Raw genomic sequence first — 12,296 nt, forward strand, 5'->3', positions numbered from 1 at the left:
TTCGTTACTACAGAATTGAGATCTAATCAGGCTGAAATTAAAAATAGATTAAACGAAACACTATCCAAACTGTATGCTCTAACTGCTAGGGTTAATGAGGTGGAAGAGATACTGAGTAACATAGAAGACAAGTTGATGGTAAGGAAGGAAGCTGAGGAAAAAAGAGAAAAAACAATGAAGAGCCCATGAGGAAAGGCTTAAGGAAATAAATGATAGCTTGAAAAGGAAGAATATATGTCTAATTGGGATTCCAGAAGAGACAGAGAGAGGACCACAGTATATTTGAACAAATCATAGCTGATAACTTCCCAAATCTAGGGAAGGAAACAGGCATTCGTATCCAAGAGATAGAGAGGACCCCGCCCCCCCCAAAAAAAATCAATAAAAGCCACTTAATTCCTCGACATTTAATAGTGAAACTTGCAAATTTCAAAGATAAAATGAAAATTCTTAAAGTAGCTCGAGACAAGAGATTCTTAACTTACATGGGGAGAAGTATCAGATTAACAGCAGATCTCTCCACAGAGACCTGGCAGGCCAGAAACGGCTGTCATGATATATTCTACATATATATAATATATACTAAATGAGAGGAAAATGCAGCCAAGAATACTTTATCCTGCAAGGCTGTCATTCAGAATAGAAGGAGAGATAAAGAGCTTCCAGGATGGGCAGAAAATGAAGACTATGTGACCACCAAACTGGCTCTGCAAGAAATATTAAGGGAGACCCTGTAAAAGAAAGAGGGAGCCCAAAGAAACAATCCACAAAAACAGGGACTGAATAGGTAATACAATGAATGACACTAAATTCATATCTTTCAATGGTAACTCTGAATGTGAATGGGTTAAATGATCCCATCAAAAGATGCAGGGTATTGTACTGAATAAAAAAAGCAAGACTCATCTATATGCTGTCTACAAGAGATTCATTATAGACCTAAGGACACCTCCAGCCTGAAAATGAAGGGATGGAGAACCATTTACCATTTAAATGGTCCTCAAAAGAAAGCTGGGGTAGCAATCCTCATATCAGATAAATTAATTTATACCAAATACTGTAGTAAACCAAATACTGTAGTAAGAGATGAAGAGGGACACTATATCATGCTTAAAGGGTCTATCCAACAAGAAGACCTAACAATCATGAATATTTATATCCCTAATGTGGGAGCTTCCAAGTATATCAATCAATTAATGACCAAAGTAAAAAGATACTTAGATAATAATACACTAATAGTAGGAAAGTTCAACACAGCCCTTTCAGCAAATGACAGATACTCTAAGCAGAACATCACCAAAGAAACAAGGGCCCTAAATGATACACTGCACCAAATAGATTTCACAGATATGTACAGAACATTCCATCCGAATGCAACTGAATACACATTCTTCTCAAATGCACATGGAACTTTCTCCACAATAGACCACATACTGGGTCACAAATCAGGTCTCAACTGATACCAAAAGATTGGGATTGTCCCCTGAATATTTTCAGACCACAATACTTTGAAACTAGAAGTCAATCACAAGAAGAAATTTGGAAGAAACTCAAACAGATAGAGGTTAAAGAGCATCCTACTAGAGGATGAATGGGTCAACCAGGAAATTAGAGAAGAATTAAAATGATTCATGGAAACTAATGAAAATGAAGATAAAACTTCAAAATCTTTGGGATACAGCAAAAGTTGTCCTAAGAGGGAAATACATTGCAATACAAGCTTCCCTCAAAAAATCAGAAAAAAACTCAAACACACAAGCTAACCTTGCACTTAAAGGAATTGGAGAAAGAACAGCAAGTAAATCTTACACCAAGCATAAGAAGAGAGATAATAAAGATTTGAGCAGAACTCAATGAAATAGAGACCAGAGGAGCCGTAGATCAACAAAACCAGGAGTTGGTTCTTTAAAAGAATTAATAAGATAGAGAAACCCCTAGCCAACCTTATTAAAAAGAAAAAACCAATTTAATAAAATCACAAATGAAAGAGAGATCACAACCAATACCAAGGAAATACAACGATTTTAGAAACATATTATGAGCAGCTATATGCCAACAGATTAGACAATTTAGAAGAAATGGATGTATTTCTAGAAAACCACAAATTACCAAAACTGGAACAGGAAGAAATAGAAAACCTGAACAGGCCAGTAACCAGCGAGGAAATTGAAGCAGTCATCAAAAACCTCCCAATACACAAAAGTCCAGGGCAAGATGGCTTCTCAGGGGAGTTCTATCAAATGTTTAAAGAAGAAATAATACCTATTCTACTAAAGCTGTTTCAAAGGATAGAAAGGGAGGGAATACTTCCAAACTCGTTTTATGAGGCCAGCATTACCTTGATACCAAAACCAGACAAAGACCCCACCAAAAAGGAGAATTATAGACCAATATCCCTGATGAACATGTATACAAAATTTCTCACCAAGATACTAACTAATAGGATCCAACAGTACATTAAGAGAATTATTCACCATGACCAAGTGGGATTTATCCCTGGAATGCAAGGATGGTTCAACACTTGTAAAACGATCAACGTGATGGATCACATCAAGAAGAGAAAAAACAAGAACCATATGATCCTCTCAATAGATGCAGAGAAAGCATTTGACAAAATACACTATCCATTCCTGATTAAAAGTCTTCAAAGTGTAGGGATACAGGGAACATTCCTTAATATTTTAAAAGCCATTTATGAAAAGCCCACAGTGAATATCATTCTCAATGGGGAAAAACTGAGAGCCTTTCTCCTAAGATCAGGAACATGACAGGGATGTCCACTCTCATGGTTGTTATTCAACAAAGTACTAGAAGTCCTAGCCTCAGCAATCAGACAACAAAAAGAAATAGAAGGCATTCAAATTGGCAAAGAAGAAGTCAAATTCTCCCTCTTTGCAGATGACATGATACTCTACATAGAAAACCCAAAAGACTCCACCCCAAGATTGTTAGAACTCATACAGCAATTCAGCAATGTGGGAAAATACAAAACCAATGCACAGAAATCAGTAGCGTTTATATACACTAACAATGAGACTGAGGAAAGAGAAATTAAGGAATCAATCCCATTTACAATCACACCCAAAGGCATAAGATACCTAGAATTAACTTAACCAAAGAGGTAAAGGATCTATACCCTGAAAACTACAGAACACTTCTGAAAGAAGTTGAGGAAGATGCAAAGAGATGGGAAAATGTTCCATTCTCATGGATTGGAAGAATAAATATTGTGAAAATGTCTACGCTATCCAGGGCAATTTACACATTCAATGCAATCCCTATCAAAATACCATGGACTTTCTTCACAGACTTGGAACAAATAATCTTAAGATTTGTATGGAATCAGAAAAAACGCTGAATAGCCAGAGGAATATTGAAAAAGAAAGCCAAAGCTGGGGGCATCACAATGCTGTATTTCAAGCTGTATTACAAAGCAGTGATCATCAAGACAGTGTGGTACTGACACAAAAACAGACACGTAGATCAACGGAACAGAATAGAGAACCCAGAAATGGGCCCTCAACTCCATGGTCAACTAATATTCAACAAAGCAAGAAAGACTATCCATTGGGAAAAGGACAGTCTCAGGGGATCCCTGGGTGGCTCAGCATTTTAGAGCCTGCCTTGGGCCCAGGGCGTGGTCCTGGAGTCCCGGGATCGAGTCCCACATTGGGCTCCCTGCATGGAGCCTGCTTCTCCCTCTACCTGTGTCTCTGCCTCTCTCTCTCTCTCTCTCATGAATAAATAAAGAAAAATTTAAAAAAGGACAGTCTCTTCAATAAATGGTGCTGGGAAAATTGGACAGCCACATGCAGAAGAATGAAACTAGACCATTCTCTTACACCATACACAAAAATAAACTCAAAATGGTTGAAAGATCTAAATGTGAGATAGGAATCCATCAAAATCCTAGAGGAGAACACAGCCAACACCCTTTTTGAACTTGGCCACAGCAACCTCTTGCAAGATACATCTCTGAAGGCAAGGGAAACAAAAGAAAAAATGAATTATTGAGACTTAATCAAGATAAAAAGCTTCTGCACAGCAAAAGAAACAGTCAACAAAAGACAACTACAGAATAGGGGAGAAGATATTTGCAAATGACGTATCAGATAAAGGACTAGTATCCAAGATCTATAAAGTACTTGTTAAACTCAACACCCAAGAAACAAAAAATCCAATTATGAAATGGGCATGAGACATGGACAGAGATTTCTCCAAAGAAGACATAGACATGGCCAACAAGCACATGAGAAAATGCTCCGTATCACTGGCCATCAGGGAAATACAAATCAAAACCACAATGAGATACCACCTCACACAAGTGAGAATGGTGAAAATTAACAAGACAGGAAATAACAAATGTTGGAGAGGAAGAGGAGAAGGGGGAACCCTCTTGCACTGTTGGTGGGGATTCAAACTGGTACAGCCACTCTGAAAAACTGTGTGGAGTTTCCTCAAGAAGTTAAAAATAGAGCTGCCCTATGACCCAGCAATTGCACTACTGGGGATTTACCCCCAAAGATACAGATGAAGTGAAATGTCGAACACCTGCACCCCAATGTTCATAGCAGCAATGTCCACAATCGCCAAACTGTGGAAGGAACCATGATGTCCTTCAACAGGTGAATGGATAAAGAAGATTGGTATATATATACAATGGAATAGTATTCAGCCATCAGAAAGGACGAATACCCACCATTCACTTTGATGTTGGTGGAACTGGAGGGTATTATGCTGAGTGAAGTAAGTCAACCGGAGAAGGACAATCATCATATGGTTCCACTCATATGTGGAATATAGGAAATAGTGAAACGTATTATAAGGGAAAGGAGGGGGAATGAGTGAGAAAAAATGAGTGGAAGACAAACCATGAGAGACTCCTAACTCTGGGAAACAAACAAAGGGTTGCAGAAGGGTACGTGGGCGGGGAATAGGGTAACTCGGTGACGGGTACTGAGGAGGGCACTTGATGGGATGCACTGGGTGTTATACTATATGTTGGCAAATCGAACTTAAAAACAAACGTAAAAAAAAAAGAAATCATCTAAATGCCCATCAATACAATCTTTTAAAAATGATGGTATATTGGGTATTTATCCCCAAAATACAAAAACACAAATTTAAAGGGATACAGGTATCCCTATGTTTATTGCAGGATTATCTACAATAAGTAAATTATGGAAGCAGCCCAAGTACCATCAACAGATGAGTGGATAAAGAAGATGTGGTATTTTTACATGCAATGGAATATCACTCAGTCATAAAAAAATGAAATCTTGCCATTTGCAAAAACATGGATGGAGCTGGGGGGTATAATACTAAGCAAAAGAAGACAATTATTGTATGATTCCACTTATATGTGGAATTTAAGAAACAAAGCAAATGAGCAAAGGAAAAAGAGAGACAGACAAATCAAGAAACACTCTTAACAATAGAGAATGAACTGATGGTGACCAGATGGGATGGGGATGGGGAATCAGGTGATGGGGATTAAAGAGCACAATTATCATGGTGAGCACCGACTAATGTATAATAGAATTATTGATCACTATATTGTACACCTGCAACTAATATAACACTATGTTAACAATATTGTAATTAAAATTTAAAAATTAAAAATGGTAGTATATTCATATAATGGAATACTATGTAGCCATAAAACAGAGTAAAAAAGGTCTTTATGTGTGAATAGAGAACAATGTCCAAGATATACCATTAGGTGAGAAAAAAATGAAACGTAGAACATTGTATGTGGTTTTCTATTTAAAAGCAAAGGGACGCCTGGGTGGCTCAGCAGCTGAGCATCTGCCTTTGGTGCAGGGTGTGATCCTGGGTCTAGGGATTGAGTCCCACATCAGGCTCCCTGCAAGGATCCTGCTTCTCCCTCTGCCTATGTCTCTGCCTCTCTCCCTCTCATGAATAAATAAATAAATCTTTAAAAATAAATAAAAGCAAAGGCATTTAAACAAAAACTTGAAAGAATAAAATAAAAGCAAAAGCAGTGACTCTGGACCAACTGCTTGGGTTCAGCTCCTGATATTGCCATTTACTACCATGTACTAACATGAGGAAAATTATTTAAATATTTTGTGCTTCATCTCCCTGTTCTGTAACAGAGACTATAAGAGCCTCCATCTCGAAGGTTAATACAACAAAGTAAAAAGCACATTCCAAGTGCTTGATAGTTATTTGTGAAGGTAAAAGAAAGGATTTACATCTTTGCTTATTTATGGATAGAATATCTCTGGAAAGAAGACATGACGAATCAATCGGGAACAGGCTGCCTCCAGAGAGGAGAACTGGGTGTTTGAGGACAAAAGTGGGAGACTTGTCACTATGCACCCCTTGACTCTGAACTGAGTCAACGTGTTGATTTTCAAAACAAAACATGTAAAATTTGAATTGAAAAAAAATTATGGCTGGGGGCATCTGGGTGGCACTATCGGTTGAGCATCTGACTCTTGAGTTTCAGCGCAGGTTGTGATCTTGGGGTTGTAGGATCGAGCCCCACGTTGGGCTCCATGCTCAGCACAGAATCTGCTTAAGACTTTCTCCCTCTCTCCCTCTGCCCCTCCACCCTCCTCTTTCTCCCTCTCTCTCAAGTGACTAAATAAATCTTAAAAAAAAAAAAAAAAAGAAATTATGGCTTCACTGGAATTTTCAACAGACAGGCCTGACAATGTGGCTGCCAGAAGCAGAGAATACTTACAGGAGGTGCTGCACAGACCATTCAGATGGGAGGGCCTTGTAAATTGCTTTAGGGGCCTCAGCATCTCTGACATCAAGGAAGTGGATGGAGCCCCCCATGGTGCCCACAGCCGCAGAGAGGGAGGAAGGAGAGCAAGCCAGAACTGTTGCCTGTTTAAAACAACCCCAGATGCTTCACTGCACTGTGCCAGAACACAAAGCCTGCCCTACTATGTGTAAGAATCTACAATTTAGTTGAAAAGCCCTCTGAGTGTGGAGAGTGGCATGTGTTATGTAGTATTACAAATTAGACATGTGGCATTCCTGAGTTAATCGATTGCATGAGTCACAGGAATCAGTACTTGTTATTCTTTTATTCTAATGTTAGAATCATAAAAATATAAAGAGATTTCTTGAGCTTTAAACCATGGCTTCATTTTTGTCCCCAAATTATTATGAAATAATCATATACCAACAATAATTAAAAAATAAAATAAATTTAAAATACATCCCTAGCATCTTTTGGACATCTTTACAGAATGTTAGTGATTTTTAAAAATCAGCATTCATCTGTTGGATTATGGTAGATCCTGGGATGCTGGTACAATGGAGGAAGACAAGAAAATAATCATATTACCACACTGTGTATTCTGTAACCAAAGACATGCATCACAGATCCCTGCTTATCCCACAATCATTTATAGAATATGATATCTGGGAGAATAAATTTGCTTTCATGACACTTAAGTAATCAGATTCATTCTTCTATAATTAATTATTCTTTGTAGTTGTTTTGAATAAAATCATAGAACATTAGAAATAGAAAAGACCTTAGGAAATCATCATTTTGAGGAAAGAATAATGGAGGCCAAGAAAAAAATAGCAATTTGCCTCAGAATCCCATAGCCGGTGACGAAGCTGAGAGCTCAGGTGTCCTTCTTCATTAGAATGCATAGTTGCCCAACTGAGCAGGTTTTTACTTAAATTTTAAAGGTGAATTTTATTTATTTTATTTTTATTTTTGAAGAGGGGGAAGGGCAGAGGGAGAGAGAGAATCTCAAGCAGACTCCATGCTGAGCACAGAGCCAGACATGGGGCTTGATCTCATAACCCTGAGATCATGACCTGAGCTGAAATCATGAGTTAGATGCTTGACTGACTGAGCCACCCAGGTGCCCCTAAAGGTGAATTTTAAAGGTTGAGTCTTCAGTGTATCTCAGTGTGAAACTGGAAATGAAATGGCAAGGGTTTTTCTTTTTCTTTCTTTTATTTTTTTTGGCAGGAGTCTCTCTCAGTGTGTGTGTGTGTGTGTGTGTTCTCAAAATAATCTGTTGGAATCATTCTCTATTCCAGGATAATAGTAGCCTAGGCTAAACATAGATAGCAATATCTAGAGGGGTCTTATGTGCCTTAGCAAGTACCACCAAAGGAAGTTGTTAGTGTCCAGATCTGAGAGTTCTCTGAGGACCACTGCCTAAAATGTTTGTGGGGAACACAGTCCCATGCACAGGCAGGGAGATCTGGCCTCAGCATTGCTGGGTCAGTGCACTTATCAGTTCCCCACAAGGCTGCAGTGTTCTCCAGTGAGGAAAAATCACCAACTGCCCCCAACTCAGGTCGAACCACGAGTATACCATGCCTGGTTTGGAGCTCAGTGAAGGTTTGTCATTAACTGTGAAAGCTGTCTGAATCTCTCCCCTCTGTTCAGATGAGGGGAAGATCTCTCTGGCACAGAAAGTAGACCTTCTCACAGTGCCTATGTCTCTCCTTAGCCAAGAAGAGCAAGGTTAAATCCTGATTACAGAGACTCTTGGGTGGGTTGTTAATCCTTTGTATGTCTCCTGTCTGCAAAAGGAGATGGGATCAGATGAGCTTTAAGATCACTTCTAGCTCTAGTAGTTTTAATAGAAATGAACACATTGAGCTCTTGTCACCAGAGCATGTAGTCTACTCATATTTCAATTTTTCAGGTAAGAATGTTTATGTTTACTAGTTGGCTGAGTTTTATAAAACCTACTGAGTTGTGTATCTTTTGTGTCTTGTAATTTTATTATATGAGTTATGACACTTCTTCCTATTTTATAATTGAGATTTTAATTTTATAAAGAGGAAGGATTGCAACTTCTATCTCTACTACCAAGATCCTTATCTCATCTAGAACTGTATAATACATCAAATGATGATAATGTAAGGGAGAAATAGAATGGCCATTGTTTCTTGGTCCTTTTTTAAAAATACTATTTAAAAAAATACGATTTTATGTAAAATGTACTATGAACATAGCAGAAATAATGGTATCACCTTGTGGTGAGTGTTGTGAACAGTTGTGGTTTGCTACCCAGCATCCATACAACTTTCTTCTGGAAAATCCCTTGAATATCCACTAAGAAACCATCTCTTTTATTTTGGGAGTTCAGTGAAACAGATCTGACTCCCATTTTCAAGCCTGAGCTGAAGCCAATTAGCATTTCTCATTTCCCTATCCACCGTGATTAGTTCAGGGATGTTATTAAGACATTTGGCTTTGTGGAAAGGAGAAACTTCTTTTCTCTTCCTCTTCCCACCAGAGGAAGAAAACCTTCCCTGATGGTCTGACATCTGTGAGGTTGACACCTGTGGCATTTGGGGACCACTAAAATAAGCCTAAGATGAAACTATAAACATAGAGATAAAAACAAGATCCTTGGTGATATCATTTGAGTTGCTGGACTGAACCACAGCTGAGGCCAGACAAGTCCTATACGTTAGAGTTGATTAAGCCAATAACCTCCACTTCTTAATTTTTGGCTCAAGCTGGTTAGAGTGACAGTTTTCTTTCATTTCTAACTAACCTCCTTGAGGTTAGAAGGGACCATTTAACTAATTATGGCCAAGGGGGTGATTCATTTCTGAGTAAAAGCACCTAGTTCAAGACTCTCTAGTAGTCCCATCCTGTACTGTGGCATTGAGGAACAATTCATTGGTGGAGACTCCTTCAGCCTGGCCCTGAGAAAGGGACTCTGTGGAGCAGAGACCCTGCCAATCCACAACAAACTTATAACATGAGTGAGACACAAACCACAAGAACTTCAGAAACAACTGCCATCACAGAAAAACTTTCCTATACACCGATTTAGTATGTTAGGTTCCACCCTCTGGGCTGTGAAATGTTTTATATACAAGGTAAAGATGCAATAGGCATCTGTAACAAGTATTTTCATAGACTATTGACATATAATTATGAAAACATGGATTGGATTAGAATTCAATATTTTAATCCATTTATAAGGCACACTTACTGGGGTATTCAGATAGATCTTGCCGGCACAAGTACCATCTTCTATACACCAAACGCAAACTTCCCCTGAATGTGTGAGTGTCTACAAAAAAAAAAAAAGATAAAACTCTCAATAGAAAGTAGGACTCTGTTATGGAAGCACGTTCTAAATCTCCTTATAGTATATCAATAACTCTGATGATTTAATATAAATTTTCATTTTATCCATATGGGTTATAATGACAATGACAACTTCAGTACTTCTGATTTGAAAAAAAATTAACTATTACCTTTTATACAATTTAAATAACACATAATAAGTAATTAGGATTAGAAAAATTAAATAAAATTTTTTTCATGTAACATAACTGAGTTACTTGGAAATTCAACAGGATTATTGCTTAATGAATAAAGCTCAAAATAGGAAATTATATATATTTTTTTAACTAACAGACTTTACTTTTTCAAAAAAAGAAAAGCATGAGGCTTGAACTCAAGACCCTGAGATCAATACCCGAGCTGAGATCAAGAGTTGGACACTTAACTGACTGAGCCACCCAAGCATCCCTGACAGACTTTGCTTTTAAGAGCAGTTTTAGTATTACAGGAAGTTTGAGCAGAAAGTACAGAATTGCCCTTACCCTTCTCCCCTACACGTATTATTTCCTCTATTATTATCTTGCATTAGTGTGGTACATTTATTAGAATTGATGAGCCAATATTGATACATTATTATTGACTAAAGCCCATAGTTTACATTAGGGCTCATTTTTTGTGTTATACATTCTATAGGTTTTGACAAATGTATGATATGTATTCATCATCACAGTATCGTAGCAAATAGTTTCACTGCCCTAAAAATTCTCTGTGCTCCATCCTTCCCCACTGAACCCCTGGCAACCCCTGATCTTTTTACTGTTAACATAGCTTTTCTTTTTCCAGAATGTTATATGGAGAAAATCATACAGATTTCTCAAATTGGCTTCTTTCATTTAAGGTTATTCATTTAAGGCTATTCTATGTCTTTTCATAGTTTAATAGATAGTTTATGCTTAGTGCTGAATAATATTCCATTGTATTGATATATCACGGTTTGTTTATCCATTTACCTATTGAAGGACATCGTGGTTACTTCCAACTTTTGGCAATTTTGAGTAAAGCTGCTATAAAAATTCATGTGCAGGTGTCTGTGTGAGGCATAGATTTTCAACTAATTTAAGTAAATACCAAGAAGCTCAATTGCTGAATCATAAGGTAAGAGTATATTTAGTTTGTGAGAAACTGCCAAACTTCCATAGTAGGCTGTACCACTTTGATTCTTATAGGCGCTGACTAAAGGTTTTGGTTGCTCCATATCAATGCTAGCACTTGATATTGCTAGTGTTTTAGATTTTAGGCATTCTAATATGTGTGTGGTGTCATATCATTGTTTTCATTTGCAATTCGCTAATGATGAATAATGTTGAACATCTTTTCATATACTTATTTGCCATCTGTATATTTTCTGTGGCAACATATTTGATCTTTTGTCCCATTTTTATTTTTATTTATTATTTATTTTACTGGGATTGGTTATTTTCTTATTGTTGAATTTTAAGGGTTGTTTTTCCATTTTGGAAACCAGTCCTTTATCAGATATATGTTTTGCAAAGATTTTTCTCCCAATCTGTGGCTTGTATTTTTTGTCTCTTAGTGGTGTCTTTCCCAGAGTACAAGTTTTTTATTTTAATGATGTCCTACTTACCAATTTTTCCTCTTGTAGATTATGTTTTTGTGTTGTGTCGAGAAAGTCATTGCCAAACCTGAGGCACTTAGATTTTTCTCCTGTGCCATTTTCTAGGAATTTTCTAGTTTTTCATTTTACATTTAGGTCTGTAATTCAATGTGAGCTAATTTTTTTATAAAGGTGTAAGGTCTGTGACTAAATGGTGATGATGGTGATGATGGTGATGATGGTGATGCTGCTGCTGCTGATGATTCTGCAGGTGGATGTCTAGTTGCTCCTGCAACCATTTGTTGAAAAGACTATCTCTTCTCAATTGAATTGCTTTTGCCTCTTTGACAAAGGTCAGTTAACTATATTTGTGTGGATCTACTTCTAGGTTCTCTATTCTGTTCCATTGTTCTATTTGTCCAGTCTTTTACCAATACCATGCTGTCTTCATTACTGTAGCTTTGTAATAAATTTTGAAATTGGGTAGTATTAGTCCTATACTTTGTTCTTCAATGTTATATTTGCAATTCTGAGTGTTTTGCCACTCTGTATACACTTTAGAATCAGTTTATTGATACACACAAAATAACTTGCTAGGATTTTGACTGGAATTGCATTGAATCTATAGGTAAGGTT

General features: G+C 37.3%; 1 protein-coding gene across 3 annotated transcripts in view; it reads right to left on the reverse strand.

The window, feature by feature from the left end:
* Positions 1-12,296, reverse strand: part of CFAP43 (cilia and flagella associated protein 43) — a 112,785-nt gene that overhangs the window by 65,128 nt on the left and 35,361 nt on the right. For all 3 annotated transcript variants that reach the window (XM_025467120.3, XM_025467121.3, XM_025467119.3), the window contains 2 exons: positions 9,969-10,049; positions 6,713-6,861 (listed from right to left, as the gene is read on the reverse strand). In XM_025467120.3, the coding sequence (XP_025322905.3) occupies positions 6,713-6,861; positions 9,969-10,049 (230 nt within the window). The remainder of the gene's footprint in view (positions 1-6,712; positions 6,862-9,968; positions 10,050-12,296) is intronic.

The sequence above is a fragment of the Canis lupus genome, chromosome 28 (assembly GCF_003254725.2).
Source record: "Canis lupus dingo isolate Sandy chromosome 28, ASM325472v2, whole genome shotgun sequence".
Taxonomy (NCBI): domain Eukaryota; kingdom Metazoa; phylum Chordata; class Mammalia; order Carnivora; family Canidae; genus Canis; species Canis lupus.